This window comes from Rhinolophus hipposideros (genome assembly GCF_964194185.1).
Source record: "Rhinolophus hipposideros genome assembly, chromosome: 22".
Classification (NCBI taxonomy): Eukaryota; Metazoa; Chordata; class Mammalia; order Chiroptera; family Rhinolophidae; genus Rhinolophus; species Rhinolophus hipposideros.
The window spans coordinates 28706554-28724672 of record NC_138068.1 but is presented as its reverse complement, the minus strand read 5'-3'; the positions used below and the strand labels follow the sequence as shown (position 1 = coordinate 28724672).

The 18119-nt window shown below is 38.3% G+C and overlaps 1 protein-coding gene across 1 annotated transcript in view; it reads left to right on the top strand.

Moving 5' to 3' along the window:
• HAO1 (hydroxyacid oxidase 1) overlaps positions 1 to 18119 on the top strand; it is a gene marked incomplete at its 5' end in the record, with an annotated part of 48889 nt that overhangs the window by 15253 nt on the left and 15517 nt on the right. Inside the window, one exon of the mRNA XM_081034475.1 lies at positions 10177 to 10432. Coding sequence (XP_080890601.1) covers positions 10177 to 10432 — 256 coding nt within the window. The remainder of the gene's footprint in view (positions 1 to 10176; positions 10433 to 18119) is intronic.

Here is an 18119-nt window from a genome sequence, read left to right as displayed (position 1 = left end):
TAGTATATAAAACAGGTTAAATTTCATCTTGCAACAAAAAGCAGAGCATCTAGGACGTCTCAAAGAACCAAATCATAAAGTGTTTGCTATTCACTGAGGCTTTTAGGACATCATCATGGAAATCTCTCTCGTTGTATACACTGTGGCTGTAATAAAATTTTACTTCATCCTCCATGGAGCTACATTAGCTCTTTTGCTCCATTTAAACATGGAAAGTGAAAAAGGAAGAGGAAAAAATAGAGATTAAATATTCATTTATCCTATTGCTTCTGACTTGTTATATGGACAAGTGCCACACGAGGGAGTGCTGGGACCTCAAATAGAGAAAAATTAAAACCCACCTAATGCGTTCCAGGAATGCTCAGCATATTAGCAAATTCTTATTAAACTGTCAAAAGAAAGAAAAAAAAGATTTTAAAAGAAATTCCTGCCCCTGGATGCAATTAGCGGCTACCACACAGGATTTGATGGACCATAAAACCATTAAATCTAAACACTTTCTTTTTGAGCCTAAAAGGCCAGAACATTCCAAAGTGAAGTTTTGGGACTGAGCTATGACTTGACCACCTATTAAGGTGCAGGTGGAACAGATTGCAGAATAACACAAAGAGCCATACAGACCCCGAAGAACTGAATTAGGGTATAGGTGAGAGCTGTAGCTGTTGAATTTTCTGGATTTTCCGAGATTAAGTGATCAACCTTAACATTGAGTGAAAGACCATTCAGCAAGAAAAATTGTCATTTCCTTTGCTCCAGACCCAAACGACGTATTTTTGAAAGCTTTATTGATTTATATATTTATGTGTTCTAGGTGACCGTGTAGATATACATTTCAGCATAACTATGAGGAAAATATCCCCATTATTCTCAATTTTACCTAAATCCAGGAAAAGCACCCAATTTGCTTTAAATGAAACTTTTACTCTTTCTGAAGTGAGTGTCTTTTTTGCCCTAGAAACTTGGACTTTACATTCTGATCATTAATCCTCACAACAGACCTGCGAGGTGATTATCATTTATCATTCTCCTCACTTGACATGAAGAAGAAGGACTCTGTTTACCAAGGTCTAGAGCTGGTGGGTGGTGAAGATGGGCTTTGAGCCATTTCACTCTGAATTCTAACCCAGTTCTTTGTCTTTGTACATTATGTATTTTATCCGTTTTTACTAAGAAGAAACAAAAATAGGGAGGAAAAAAGGAGAAAGGTTAGTTCACGGTAACTTTGTCCATATTACGTCAGTTAAACCTTTGAAACGGAATGCTTCTTTTCATCATTATAGAAAAAAAAAAGCAATTTACACCTTTTCTCACCTTTATTTTCAACCTACATCAGCTGTTTTATGTTTTCAATCTTCTTTTCCAACAATTAAAAGTCAGTGGACATGCTCTTTTTGCATGCATACTCATGTACATTACACATATACATGAGTGTATATTAAAAGGTTTTGGACCTCCTCAATATACAATGCATAGATGTATATTATATTTAAAGTATGTAAGTCATATCTAAAAATTTTCAAAAAACGGATAGATTCAGTGTTTAAATCACTTTACAATGATATAAGCTTTATTAATCAAAAATAGCTATTAAAAAATTAGACTATAGCTATGTTAAAGACCAACACATCAAATGATATGATTTCTATGATTTTACACCGTAATTTAAGCTATTGGGCAGCTTTCTTGAGATCATGAAATTGCTCCTTCTTGAAATATGAATGTTCCTTATGACATAAAGTGTGACAATGAGAAGTCAGAGGCTCACGTGTGTTTCCCAATCCTGAGGTTCTTAAAACGAGGGAGGTTGATTGAAGATGTCATATGCAAACTTGATATTCCTTGAAACCCTTTTAAAAGGCTTCTTCCTGAGGTGTGGTCTTCATGCCATATGTCAGTTATGCCCGGACAAATCAATAAAATGACAGAATGATAATCTGGGAATCATTACAACTACAACTAATGTTTTAGTCTGTTACAGAGTTCAGCCCAAGAGATAAAGTGGAGGCAAGGAAGGGAAGGCTAAGATGTCATTAGGACTAACTCTTGCTTAAAAATATTTTCATACAGAAACACAGAGTTCTTGACGTGTAATGACAGTATGATCATTCATGATTTTACTGCTCCAAGTTAAGACAATTAACCATCATGAAAGCACTGGAAAGATGAAGTCTGGTTTCCGGGCCTTTCTTGGCAATGTTCAAATTTGTTAAGTTCCCTAAATAGTAAATTAAGATTTGTTTGACCATTTTTAAATATTTCAAGCATAATTGTAATGGAAGTTTTGTTCTTCTCTTAGATGACTGACTTCAGAACATTTTTAATTTTTTCTGGGTAACCTCAATGGTAATTTTAGACATTCAAAGAATAATGCTAGATGTGTCTTTAACAAACTGTATAATGATAGTTCCTGTGCAAAAAAGGTTGACACACTCAATGGATATGAGAGTGCACATTTGTGCAGACACTTCGGTGTGTCAGACTCTGATTTTAGAACCACACAACTGCTTAGTACTTTGTCATTGCATATTTTCCCCATTATATAATGACTTCCTGTGCAGATGACAAAATGCAATTTCTTAACAAAATTTCAGCACAGCTGTTTTGGTGACTAAATTTTGCAGGAGCTTTTTAATCAAATGCACCTAAAAAACAACCTTAGGCCCTTTGAACATATGACCCCTTTTCCTTCAAACACATAATTTTAGAAACTTAAGTCACTTTTCCCCGAAAGGAAGACTATTTTCAAAGAAATCATTTGGATCCAAAGTAGCACTTTGCTTCATTGTTCTGCTCTAATCTGGGTATGTGATTTGTCCCACATGAATTCATGTTTCAAATAATAGACATTCATTTTCACTGATAATACATATTTTCCTCTGTTGTTGTAGTGGCTGTGGGTGAACGTCATTCTCAGATGTATTATAACCCCCTTCCTTGTCAATCCTGGCATGATGATGAACTTCAGTTTTACTTGATGATTTAGCATCTTATTTATACGTGTAAGACTATTGGGCCTGACATTAAACATTTGAAAGCTATTTTGCAATTGGTAAATTGTACCTTCTCAGCTTTGAGTAACCTCTCTCTCTTCTTCCTCATCTTCTGCCATTTTATTTTTATTTTATCATTTATTTTTGCTTCTAATCTAACGTCTAGGAAGCTGGGCAAATCCTATGTAAGCAAGCTTATAAAGTACAACTGATAATGTTTAAGTGTACCAAGGGACTATTGCTATAATGCAATTTAATGCCTTGACTTTAAAACTGGTAAGAGATGAATGCAAAAGAAAATGTGGCAAATGTGCCTGTGTCTCTCTCCAGAGGGACAAAGTGGGGTAGAAAGACACATTCATCAGCAGGATATGACTGGCATTAGCAAGGGTGGCACCAGCCACTACCCACCCAACCAATATGCTTCTCCCTCCCATTTTTTGTAATGTCATGTCTTTACTCAGGCCATCAAATATCTCCCATTAACTTTGATGAGTCCTTGTGAAAGGACTCTACCTTGTCGTTCTCAAAGTATGGTTCATGAAACAAATATCAGTACCATTGGAAAGCTTGTTAGAAATTCAAAATCTCAACTCCCACTACTTCACAAGAGTGCCTTCAGACGAACAGATAATTTAGTCTAGTAAACACAGACCTACAGAGTCAGAATCTGAATTTTATCAATATCCCCACGTAATTCCTGTGCACGGCAAAGCTTGGGAAGCACTGGGAAGAGCCTTGAATAAAAGTTCCTGGTGTTTCCCAGCTAAAGGCATAGTTTAAATCCCCAAAGATAAAACAGTGTTAGATACAGTCCAAATTGCATTCCCATTGGAAGACTCTCTAAGATGTTCTGAGAGCCCGCTGATTACAAGACAACTGCCTGAAATACAGCGCGAAGGAAGAAGCAGACTCTAAATAAATGAGAGACGTGTACAAAGAAGTTTTCAATTAAAGCAGTGGGACAGGCAGGCTTAGGGTCCAGTCTCCTAAAACTTAAATCCACAATTGGTTTTCTGTCTTCTCCACATTCAGATTACCTGGATCGGAAATAAACATTTTCATTAAGGCTGGAGTAAAGCAAAATCTCCTGCCAAAATCTAGAAGCACAACTGGATTTCTTAGCCATAGGAAGGATTCTGCCAGTTCAAGCTGTTTTGCAAAGTTATTTACCTGCTCTAGCCCATTTAAATCACTGCACACTGGAGTTTAGAATTTGTGTCAACCAAGAGGTGGCTGAATTTTATCTAATAGGAGTTGATGTCAACCTCTGTAGTGAATTACAGGTTCCATAGCCTAGGAAATTGAGTTCACGCTCTACTTGAATGGTGGTTTGGGGATGCTGAACTACCCTCGATCATATGGCAAATTACTATAGACTCTTGCAGTGTTTCCCCACCCTAGGAAATGTGATGTAACTCTAATAAGAAACTTTATTTTGTGAGTGAGTCTGAGGATAGTTTTTATTCTGTTAAACAGAACGCACCAATGTTTCCCACTAGCCCATAACCCATTTCAGGCTAGGGGAAGGAACAATGGGTGATAGTTAAAAGTGACATTAATCTCATTTATTGCCATCTAATTATATTTAATGAAAGAGTACACATATTATGTGCTATTGAGTCAGCTCCAGCTCCTGGTGACCCTGTGAATGAATGACATCCACAATGTCCTGTCCTCAGCTCCTGTAGACTCATGCCTGTTCCTTACTTATACTCTGCTCTTCCCCAGTAACTGTTTCAGTGCCTTCTGACCGGGGGTTCTCATTTTTCAGCACTTTCTCTTGTTTCATTTTGGACTTGCCTCATATGCTTTTCAAAGTAAAACGTAAGAGAAAAAAATAAGAAAAGAAAACGCAGCAGTGGTTTAACCATTACCTTCTGCTGCACATTGTGTGAATCCAAACTACATGAACTCGGGTCTGTGGTGTCACTGTCACCAAACGCCTGTGAAATATAAGTGCCCCAGCAGGGAAATGAAAGGGTAGGGAAACAAAAACATGTAGTGAGAATTTTTAATTTTTTCTTTCAGGAATTATTGTTTGATGGCTGGTCTAAGCAAACACTGACAGTCCTTTAGATCTACTCTGTAGTTCTCTCTATGGAAACCTGTAGACACATAAAGGGGAGGGAGTAGGGATGGTGAAAGGCATGTTTTCATTGTACCTATTAGATTATTAGCTGTTGTCTTGTTCCTGGTTTTTCTGGGATTTGTACCTTGGGAATGTAGGCGTTATCTCCTCTGATATTCTCTCCCTATATAGGATGGAGCAGGGAGTTCCTTGACCTGGGGAAAATTTCTTTGTCTTTTAATAGCTTTCTTCTTTAAACATTTGACATTTTTTGCAAGAGAAAATATCAATGGGTGTCTTGAGTGGCAAAACAATTCCATAAGAAGGCTGTGTGGAGAAGATTATGAATGATGATGTTAAAAAATCCAGGTTTTTGGTAAAATTAGGAAAATTTAAAAAACTTACCTAGGACTTTTCCCCAAAATAGTGTTAGGCATCCTTCCACTTAACCCTTTACAATTGCATGGGTTCAGAGTTTACAGAGAAAATGTTCACAAACATTGTCTCAGTGGATTATTAGGCAATGCTATGAGTAGACAGGGTATCATCTATGTTTATAGCTATTTTGCAGATGAAATGTGCCTTGTGGATGTCAAGGCTGAGACTGTAGTTCATGCCTTCTGACTGTCATTCCATTGTATCCTATTGTCTTTCTGAGATATAGATATTACCTCCTAGGATATGTGTGTGTGTGTGTGTGTGTGTGTGTATGTAAAATGTTTATATGTTTATCTTTGATGCTTCAATGCCTGAGACCTTACTAGTGTCTCTTTTAGTGATGATGCGTGTGTGTTACTAATTTTTCTTATATCAATGGCATAATGTATTACTGTTGCCTCTAAATAAAGAGAAGAAGTAATGTCATGTATAAACAGTATGAATATATCATCTAGAGCATTAAAAGTTTAGGTTTCTATCCTTGAAGTTATATCTTAGGGATGACAAAAGAGGAGATGAGTGGGAAGTAAGGAAACTGAGGAAATAGAGCCCTGTCATATGGGATCGATGTCTACATGATGGCGTAGTCACCTGGGTATGATAGCCAAGATTTTTAGCTTTGGATCAACATGAGGGACCTTCATCATGGGCAAGAGCCAGACCTTGCCTCTATAGTAATACCACCTCAGAGGTGATCTCCATTTTGCCAGGAGTTGCAAAAATGCAACTTGCAGTGGAGTCTTCCATTACTGCCGCACAATTTGGAAATAGGAATCTGTTTGAGCTGATTCCTGTCCTTTGTAAAATAATCTGACAGTTGCTGTTTTTCAGAGCAGAAAGTCAGAGTTTCATTGTGGGAAATGAATAAGAAAAGAAAACAGATTTCAAAACATTGCTGCTATCAAGCACTAGATTAGGATAACTCTAATTAGAATTTCTTAACAAAGTCTGACTATGCTAGGTTATTTATAAAATGTAAAAGCTTGTAATATTTGTCCCCAAAAGAGTGATGTGAGCTAGAAGGATATACCTTTACATCTCAGACAAAGGTGATATATGAAATACTTAGCAACCAGTACAGCAAAGCACTTGACCAATTAGAAGAGTCTCAGATGCTGTCCTGTCAGAGTTCTCTAACAGGGCTCTGGGTGTCTCCAGCTCTGCCAGGCATTAACTTTTACATTGCTGGATTTGGTAGAAGGGGGCAGGGTCCAGGATTCTTTGGGGATGGCATATTGAAGGGACTCTGGAGGGGGATTATTTACTTCAGAGCCATGGTAATTTACCAACAGAATGGAAGTATTTCCATATTTTAACAAGCAGAATTGTCATCCTGGCTAGTATCAACTTAATCTCAGATCTGCCCTTAGTGGATCCAGGCAAATTTATGATTGTCTCTTAGTGGTTCTTGCAAAATCCCAGACTATCTTATCTCATTCTAACATAAAGCTGTGTTGAAAACAATGGGCATAATTTATAGTTTTCCTATATTACAGCAAATAATCATACTGTGAATGGGGACCACAGTAATCAGTAATATATGTTCCAAGGAGAATGGAGTCTTCTAAGTTTTGCTCTTGTTTTCTTCTGGAAGTAATATCTTATCCTCAACTCATAATATGTCAGTACAGACTCTGATATTTTCCCTGCATTCGGGGAGAGAGTCTCATTAAGTTCATTAAATCACCAGATATTTATTGAATGCCTACAACTGGAAACAATTGTAAATTAGAATTTTGAGGGCCCTGATTCAATATTTCAGCCTCATCTGATTTAATCATTGGAAAATAAACATCTAACACCAATAAACATCCAGAGCCATTAGTATCTGAACCAGTAGGTTCAGGAAATAGGTGGCATGGACTCGCCTTGCTTTTCTCTGGACGTATATACGAAGGGATTTGGGCAAAATATTTGTGAGGGCTGACACCTCTGCTAGCTTAATGATTCAAGTGGAGTAGATAGGACTGAATGCATTGGTTTGTATCATTTCAATGATCTGTATGGAATGTCTGTAGATATTTCTTATGAATTAAAGATCTTCTTGAGGATTTTTTTTATCTTTATTGGCAAAGCTGCTGCTTACCTCCATGATGCCTTTGCATAAACTACAAATAGTGCCCTATCATATGATGGTCCTTTTCGCAGGACTCCTTTGTGTAGCCACACTCTGCACCTACAGTATGTGGCAGGCTTTGTCCACTGGATTCCAAGTTTCTGTGCCTTCCCAAACCTGTTGGCATGATAGTGTCCCTCAGGCATGTGGCAAACTTGCTCGCTTGGGTGTTATGGCCCTGAAGTCTTGGGGGAGTGCATTTATCTCCGCTTGCTTGATACTAGAGGCGTCTTTTGGGCATCTGGGAGTTCTACAAAGATAATTGCCCTGGGCCCCCGGGGAGGGGCATGGGGAAGAGGGGAGTGCAGGGATGGTGGTGATGGTCGGTCATACTGGGTTCTCCTACTTTGCTGCCCATTTCTGTGTGACCTTTGTTAAGTCACATTCTCCTCAGTACACAATTTCTTTGTGGGGAAATTGATGGTTATGGAATTCTGACCCAAGCAATCAATGTCCCTTGGTGCTCCTTTGTAACAGCAGTGGATGGCCTGGAGCTATTTTCCATATTTGCAAATCTTAATGAAGATCAGACAATGGTCCAGATGTTCATATGTGTTATTACTTAATAAAATGTGGTTTGTTGAACATTTTGCAAGCCATGAGTCCCGATGAGAGAAATTCTCAAAAGAACACTCAGAGGGTACAGAGGGTACAGGGGGTGACCCATAGATAATATAATCTCCTGTTCAGGTCTTCTTTACATGGACAATGACCTGGAGAACAGGGGTGAAAAACACCTTCAAAGTCAGAGGAAAAATAACATTTATCAAAAACAAAATCCATTTTATGACCATCTGAACTTAGCATTTTACAATCAAATGATAATGCTACTATTTAAATGTCAACATTTGGTCCAAGACTTAGCAGCATCCACATCACCTAGAGCTGGTTAAAAAGGCAAGTTCTGTGGCTCCATCTCAGACCTACTGATTCAGAGACTCTAGGGGTGGGTTTTAGAACCTGAGCTTTCACAAACACTCCAGGGGATTTGATGATCCACTTTGAGAAGGATAAAAACTTTTCAACACTTCAACGTTCATGTCACTTGATTCTCTCATCACCCTATGAATATCCGTTGGACAACTACTTTTACTCTCATTTGATATATGGTGGACACACAGATAAGTCGAATGACCCAGTGTCATAGAGTCAGTTTCATATGTTAATTATCTCTTTGCATGTTTGGTATGTGGCATATATACATTGTATCAGTTTGTCCTCCACTAAAGCTGACCTCAATTTTACTACCTATTTTTGGATGAAAGCTTATTTATTACCCATGTTCTTTCAAATTCTCTAAGACAAGTGGTTAGAGGGTTCTATCTAATTTTTCGTTTATTTGCTTATTTTTTGATATCTTGCTCAAAAGGATGTGAGGAAACTGCTATCTATTTGGGATGTCTAGCATATATATTTTATAAAGTTTTAAAAGACAAAAATGGTAGAACACAACTTTACTAAAATTTTTAAAGAAAAAAATAAACTCATCCATAATTCTCCCACATATCATTAGTAATTAGTTAATTTAGACTCATATACCAATAACCACATTTGTACAAATGTGGAATCCTGTTATGTCATTTTGTAGTCTTTTTTGCTTCCTTAATATATCTTGAACATTGCTTTATTTTCATTAATTTTCTTTCATTAATTTAATAGTCAGAAACAGAATATATAAGATATTATATATATACATATATACGTATATATGTATATATGTATATTTATACATATATATGTATACATGTATATGTAATATATATAATAATACATATATATGCACATGTGTGTGTGTGTATATATATATATATGTATATATATATATATATATATATATAGAGAGAGAGAGAGAGAGAGAGAGAGAGAATGGAATATCTATCTACCAAAATCTAATGAGTTTAAAAAATTAATTCATGCAATTGTAGAGGCTGGCAAATCCAAAATCTTTAGGGTAAGCTAGCAGAATGGAGACCCAGGGATGAGCTGATATTGTAATTCAAGTCTGAAGACAGACTACTGACAGAATTCCCTCTTCCTCGGGAAAGGTCCATCTTTTACTTAACTCCTGCAACTGATTGGGTGAGGCGCTTCCAGATTATGGAGAGTAATTTGCTTTACTCAAAGTCTACTGGTTTAAATGTTAAACTCATCAAAAATACCTTCACAGCAATACCCAGACTTATTTGAGCAAATATCTGGATACCATGATCTAGCCAAATTGACACATAAAATAAAGCATCACAAAAATATTACCTTTAATGGATGTGTACATTTCATCTTATATGTGAACTACATTTTATCCAACCCCCTAAGGTGGAATATTCAGATTGTTCCCATTTTTTTTTCACCTTACATATGGCACATCTTTGGCTATTTATCTCGTTTTTATCTTCAAGATCAATTCACAAATTCTGGAAAGGAATGCCTATTTCTAACTTTACCAAGATTTGACTTCTTATTGCCAGATTGCCCTTTAGATGTCTTTACCTCTTGAACTACAACTAAAGTCTTTGAAGTGGGGAAAATGTCAGGCATGCCTTGATCTTCCCTCTCTTCCTCAGCCTGTAGGTCACTGGGAACCGGCATGATGCTGAGTTCCTGGGCCACCTCCTCAATTGAAGAAGTGGCAGAGGCTGGTCACGAGGCACTTCGCTGGCTACAGCTATACATCTACAAGGATCGTGAGGTCACCAAGCAGCTAGTGCAACGGGCCGAGCGCATGGGCTACAAGGCCATCTTTGTGACAGTGGACACCCCTTACCTGGGCAACCGCTTCGACGATGTGCGTAACAGGTTCAAGCTGCCACCCCAACTCAGGTAAGCAATGGTATCTGATCCCCTAGGCCCCTGAGATAGTTTTCTAATGCTCTTTGCTCTTGTCACAAGCCAGCTCCAAAGATATGCTTCAGTTTCCAAGTGGGTGCCCTGGGGAATTATTTCTTCACAAAATGTTGGTCCCAAAGTATGGTTGAAAAGGATCTCAGCTAGGAATGATAAGCACTAGGTTCTAGAGATATCATCCTTGCCAAATATACATAATCTCCAACAAGTCACACCCCCTTTATGGATGTCACATACTTGAGCTATAAAACAGAAATAGGAATTACCCATATACTTATAAAAGTCAAATAAATTTATATACAAGAGAACATTAAGGGCTTTTAGAAGTATGAATTGCCACATAGATGGAAGATAATATAGCCCAAGCAACAGTTTTATTGTGATCCCAATACCCTAGTTCTTTGTTGAAATCAAAGAGCCACATTTTAACTTTATTTTTGATTGTATTTTGAAAAAACTGTGGGTTGGAAGGTTGAAGAAAGCTTAAAGAGTTGAGACAGAAGGAGCCACATGTTTAATCCCTTATCTCCTACCTCTTCTTTCAGCAATGTTTCTCTTTAATTGTGGATCAAGATTCATTCATTCTTTTACTGGTTCATTCATTCATTCACTTACTCACTTATCTTAGCAAAAACAATATATCTAGTAATCTATAATTGAGCTGTGATGGTTTCATTGGTCATTCAGCTTTTGCCCATTAGCAGGGAATTCTCCTTTTTCCTGTAATAATTTAGGATTAGAATCATCTTGATTCTAAGATGGGAATTCAGTGTTGACGGAGAAAGACCCCAACATCCCTAAGCTCTTAACCCTTTGCATTTTTCCTTGCCCCAGTCCCCACTCAAATCTGCTCTTCAGTTTTTTATTCCAATATGTGACTGATATCCTTCAAGGCTAAAAGTATTTGAACAGAAAACAGAAACAGTTTTAACAAAAGAGATTTTGATGATGGGATGTCAACGCATACATGGCAGTATGTGGAACAATGAGAAGTTTTCCTTGGATCCTAGCCCTCACTTCACATGGACCATTGCTTATTCTATCTACATATAAAGTTAACCCTTCTAAAAGATCCAAAATCTGAAAGTTTCAAAATCAAATCTGCCTTCCATATAAGGACAAAAAGATTGTTGGAAACCAGGAATTCCATAAATGCTATCGAGTGCGATGTATCTCAACCATCACATAAATCCATATACAGTCTTATACATACAGCTCTGCTGAGTATACACCTATTTGAATATAAAGTGTTGTGCATAAAATCTTTCTGTTGAGCCTTATGTAAATTAGCTATGTGATGTAATCTCTATGATAATTCCAGGCAGGTTTACGATATTAATTCTGCACATGGTACCTTTAGTGACCAATGGCAAAAAGAGAGAGTGCTCTTCCTGTCAGACCTGCCAGTAAACCTGCTCCATATATCCCCAGACACAGGGTTGCCCAAACACCGTGTGTGTCATTCTAAGAAAACAAAAACAAAACGTCCCTGACATATTCCTACTTATTGCCAAATTCATCAGAAAGTGGATGGCTTTAAAGTTCCCTAATATGAGATCTGTATTCACATTATTTCTCTATTTTGATTACCTTGTTTTTCAGACTTTCTAAAATAATTAGTTTCCCCCTATTTAGTCTTCTGACAGCAAACATTTCTCATTATTTCCCTTTGGCCATTTGAAAAGGAGTTTGTTTTCTTGTTGTTGTTTTTTTTTTTGTTGTTGTTTTTTTGCCTCCTGTTAATACTAATACTAACAACAACAATAAGAAATAATATATTAGGATTTTTTGTTTTTGTTTTTTCAGCTTTATAAGCACTTTCTTGTTCTGGGTAACAAAAGGTGTTCACAGTGGTATCTACTTAGATAGGGGAGATGACACAGTTGTTAATTCTGGCTGGTATCTCTTGCTCCTTCAGTGCCACAGTCAGTCAGGAGTGGGAAGATTGATTTGCTTTTTTCCCCTTTTGCGCTGCTCCTGGGCTCCCACCCAGATGATGCGAAAGACCATGAGACAAAGGCTCTTTTCAGCTGTCCATGTGCACAGGAGAGACCACAGCTTCACAGCTTGTCACATCTCCCATCTGAAGACGAGCAAATAATGAACAACACATCCAATTGACTGGGAACACAGGAAACACCCCACAGCCCAGGACCCCCAACCCCCAGAGCGCATGCTGGCCTTATTTGTCCTCGTGACCTTCAGGGCGGGCCAGCACCTTCCGGTCAGCTCCTCCGTGGCCCACATTCAGCAGTCGAAGGCAGCCCACACTAATGGGAGGCCCAGGCTTCCGCTTGAGGCCACATACAACCGAAAAGCTCATCTGTTACAGCCTGATAGGAAATCAGGTTTCTTTCTGAAACTGACCTGACTCATAGAAGGTGAAGCCGGGCTTTTCAGAAGTGAGGTTTGGCAGGCGAGGGAGGCAGGAAATCCAGAGGAGAAAGAGTCTGTAAAGCAGTGGCTCCTTCCAGCCCTTGCCACTTCCTCTGCCTGGGTGGGGGGAGGGTCCCGACTTTTGGCATCTGGGAACCAGCCAGAGTTCAGGAGTTTGGTACTCTGCTTGATCTGTATGCAAAACACATATTTGTGTGTACATTGTGAATGAGATGGAGGTGCCTGAAACTGAGAGGGAGTACGGAGAATGCCTATCTGCTCTTGGAAGAAGCAAGGAATGAAGACAGTTCACCAGACTGATTCCTGAGGTTTTGAGGCAGGGGCTTTTGTCTTTCTCTCTATCCTATGGAAACAGTTCATGTCCTCTGTATAAAGATTTGGCTCTTTGGTGTAGTGCCAGAGAAATTGAAAAAGAAGAAAAGTAATTTCCAATTATTGACTAAGGTCGCGGTAAATCATGACACCTATCCTTTCAATGATTTGCCTGGGGACGTGTTTCCTTAAGCCCTGAAATGATTTCTGAATCACAACAACCAGCACAGATCACACAAAATAAGATCAGACTGCCGCTTTCTTCCCGGCCCTCTGACAATAAAAGTGGCCTGTGAAGCTTTACAGGAGCAGGCCCCCCATTACTTTTCTGACCTCATCTGCTAGCACCCTCATTTTTACTCACTCTTCTGAGCCATGTTGGCTACCCTAATTCTTTTTGCAACCTGCCAAGAGCACTTACACCTTATAGCCTCAGTACTGACTCACCCCTCTGCCTGTATCATTCTTTCTCAAAATCAATGTTCCACTAACGTCTTCACTTTCTTTACCTCTTGCTATCAGGGAATGGGTCTACATATCTGTACATTGGGAAACCAAAATAAAAATAAACAGCAGAGATCAGAAAAGAGACATAATATGTGTGGGAATCTTGAAGAGGTGGTGGGGAGGGAAACATTTTCAAAGGAGGACTTGATACATGGTCTAATTGCCTCTGAATTCTTGGGTTAGAAAACCATTCACAATATAAACTGTGTCCAACAGAATAATGTCCTCCCAAAAATGCCAATGTCCTAATCCCTGGAACCTTCAAATATTACTTTACATGGAAAAATAGACTTTGCGGGTATCACTAAGGATGTGAGATGTAAAGTTTATCGTGGATTACCCTATAGGCTTAATGTAATTAGTCCTTATAAGAGGGAGGTAAGAGTGTCAGGGCCAGAGAAGGAAATGTGATGACAGAAGCAGAGGTTGGAATCATAGCATCAGGACTCAGGGAATCTAGGTGGTCTATAGAAGCTGGAACAGACGAGGAAATGGATTCTGCCCAAGAGTCTCCAGAACAGCCCTATTCCCACCTTGAGTTTAGTCCAGTGAGAATCATGTTGGATTTCTGACCTCCAGAACTGTAATGAATAAACTTGTGTCATTTTAAAGCCTCTAGGTTTGTGGTTATTTGTTATAGCAGCAACAGGAAGCATACACAACAACCCTGCTCTGCCTATTTCCTCCACAAGGTAGTTTCCCAATGCGGTCAAGTCTGATGACCATATTTAAAATTTCAAGTTAAGCCTCTACAAGCTCACTTCCCTCTTATTCTGCTCTACTTTTTTCTTCTTTATTTTTTATAGTACTTATGTGCTAACATGCTCCATAAATTACTTACTGATTGTATTTATTGTTTATTTTCTGTCTCTCCTTGCTAGAGTGTCAACCCTTGATGGCCAGGGATTTTTGACTGTTTAATTTACTGGTATATCCTAAGCATCTAAAACACCAGCACACAGTAGGTGCTCAGTAAGTAATGGTGAATAAATAAATGAAAAATATTAGATCATATGAGATTAACCCAATAAAACATGACTAGTAAAAAGTTGAACAAGGGTTTAATCTCACACTTAAAATCCATGCTCTGAACCTTTCTTCTAATTACCTAGGCACACTGAAGAGAAAATTAACAGGGTTACGGTCTCAATATAAGTGTTTTCCTAAGCACAGAATTAAAGGCTGGTGGACCATGTACCAATTCCTGTATGTATTACGAATCAATCTGTATGTCTCTCTTATATTGGTTGTTATCTTTCATTTTGTGTCCCACTATGGAGACACATAGCTTTTTCTTTAATGTTATATTACCAATACTTAAAATAAATAATATACATTTTTCAATAATATTTTATTATTATCAGTGTTACTATTGGTGATTTAATAGTGTTTAACTTCTTAATGTTTCTTTTAGTATTTGTTACTATTTTTATGATGTAACTTACTAAAGCTAAAATAATTTCTATATTAGGTTAAAAAGTATGTTTGAGGAACATTCTAAGGCACAATGAGTCCCTTACAAGGAAGAAATTCTATCCCTTCTCTTTGAGTCACTAAATAGATTGGGATTCAGAGAATTAAATCATAAGTAATCATGTTATTATTTTGATGTTGTCCCTTTCCTTCCTTATGAAATGGAATACTTTGGTTATCAGCAGCCGCTTTAAGTGTTTTTTGTGTATATGTCATAATTCAAATAAAAATAGCATTCATGGAGGTTTCCTTCAGAGCCATTGGTAAAACACTCCATCGCGGGTCTCTGTCAAGATATCTGAAAACTTTTTCTTGGCTTCTGGCTTTGAACAACGTTTTAGAGTAACAACAAGGCTTCATTGTGCACTGAAATTTCTGTAAGGCAACATTCATTCAAGTGTTGATCTGTATTTCACCGTCCAAGAATAACAACAGTTATTTATATAATTTTATCCATGTTTCTGTTTTTTCCTATCCATTTCACCCTTTCACCCCGCCCCTGCTGAAACACTGTAGCTTGTTTGGGAGGGGGTGGGGTGCTGTGCAGAGTATATACACATACAGATGTTTTTCTTATCCCCCCCCGCCCCAACCTCTGGTCTTGCTATGGAGAGACAGACCGGACCTTTTTCTTAACAATATTACTTGAAATTTTGGAATTTAATATCATTCCTAAGTAATGGAATAGGTCTCCATAATCAGGGAATGTTTATCGACCAGAAGTTAGCTTAATTCAAGTTAGGATGACAATAGAAGACCCCAGTCTGTGATAAAATGTACAGCCCCAAGTGGTTTGGTGAAAAGATATGCAACTATTTCAGCTAAAATTCCTACCAAAGTTCACCAAATAGATGAGGATCAGTATGACTCTAATGGAATTGGAATTTTTTCTGATCTTTAATGGCCACCCAAGTTCATGAAACTATAGTAGTAACTGTTTAATTGTTATAATGAAAACTTTGCCAATGGCTTGAGTACAGTTATGTGGGTTGTGAATGTTCATGTCCTATGATAATATATGCCATCTCAGCTACCCAATCAGCTCTTTTTAGTTGAAAGTACACTAAAATGTAAAACGTATTAAACTTAGTTTTGTTTTAATGGAAGTCTTATGTTTCCTTTAAAAAATTATTTTAAAATAGTGTGTCTGCGTACTTCGAGGTTGATATAAAAATTGTTATACATATGGTTCCAAGATCCTTTCTATATTTCAGTGGCAGAGCTAGTGGAAAAGAAAAAAGAGCTATGACAAAGCCAGAGATCAATATATAGCTGTTTGTGTGTGTGTGTGTGTGTGTTTTTGTTTGTCTGTTTTTTGCCCAAAGAGATGATTAGCTAGCAGGGTAGTTTATAATGTGCAGAAGAGCAATGTGAATCCAGCTCATTGTCATCATTCAAAGATACCTTTCAGAGGAACTGAAGTTCACAATTGGATTTGAGACTGTAGGCAGCTAAGTCATATTTATGATGTCATTGTGTATCCAGATGGCCATCCATCCAACTAATGGTCACAGTTGCAGGTGGAAGAGACTTTGTTCCTTGTTTAGGAAATTCCCCAAATCTAGTAAGGATATCAGGACATTCCTAGACTAGATATCCTAGACTAGAAAAGACTTCAGGTATAGAGTGAGCCAGTAGCAGCGTCTTATAGGTGAGGTAGAGAAATTCTGGGACAAGCTGAGTTAACAAAATTCGACATAGGGGAAGACAGCAACTCGGTGGAGCTGTGTCTCAGTCTGGGTTCCTGTGGGAGCAGATTGGAGCCAGTGATGGAAGTGCTGGCTGTTCCTTCAGAAGATGAAGGAGATACTGGTAGAGGAGCAGGAGACTGATGTTCATAGCAGTGAACAATGGTCATGTTATCAAGACAGTTACAACGGTGCTCAACTGAAGCTTAATCCTGCTGAGAAAGTCTGGGATATCAGGTGGAAGATGTCTCAGTGTTAGTCTGCCTAGGATTGAAGGAGCTGGGGTATGTACACATCAAAATACCTGACATTTTAAGTCTGCTGTGGGGGTGGTGACTCAGGCTCCAGGAGCAAGAGAATGCCACATGTATTAGATTCTCCAGAGAAACAGAACCAATAGGATATATACTAGTGTGTGTATATATAAGAAACATTACTTGAACTGTGTGGTATGTGAATGATATCTTAATAGAGTTATTTAAAAAAAAATCAGCCACAGAAACCTGGGGAGCTGCCTGGGGAGCTGCTTAGGGAGCAAGAGAGAGAGATTGATTATAAGAGATTAGCTCACATGATTGTGGAGGCTGAGAAGACCCATGATCTGCTGTCTACAAGCTGGAGGCCCAGGAAAACCAGTGATGGTGTTCCCGTCCCAACCTGAAGGCCTGAGAACCAGGGGACCAATAGGATAAGTCCTGACTTGAGTCTGAAGGCTTGACAACCAGTAGTTCCAATGTCCAAGGGCAGGGGATGGTAGATATCCCAACTCGAGCAGAGAGCCCAAATTTGTCCTTCCCTCACCTCACCTTCTTGTTCAATTTGGGCTTTCAACAGGTTAGATGATTCCCAACCACATTGGTGAGGTCATCATCTTTATTTGGTTTACAAATTCAAATGCTAATCTCATCCAGAAACATCCTCACAGAAATACCCAGAAATGTTCACCATCCCTTTGCCCAGTCAGTTAAGTAGATACATAAAATTAACCATTACACCACAGGCAAAGAAATGAAGGTCTTGATAATCGGAAAGCTCATGCCCTGCTGAAGATTGTCTGGAAGATTGGGAAGTTTGAGTCAGCAGATGGAAAGCCTTAAAGACAACACCTGAATTGAGGAAGGAAAAGCAAGAACTGATAACTCACCTGCTGAGAAACATCCCACTTCTCCCTAAACCCACCATAATAGTAAGGAAAGTGTCTATAATGGCCACAGAAAGAAGGGATTAGAACATGTTATTACAGTTCCAATCTTCTCTAGAATTTTACAAAGGACATTGAAAGGTTT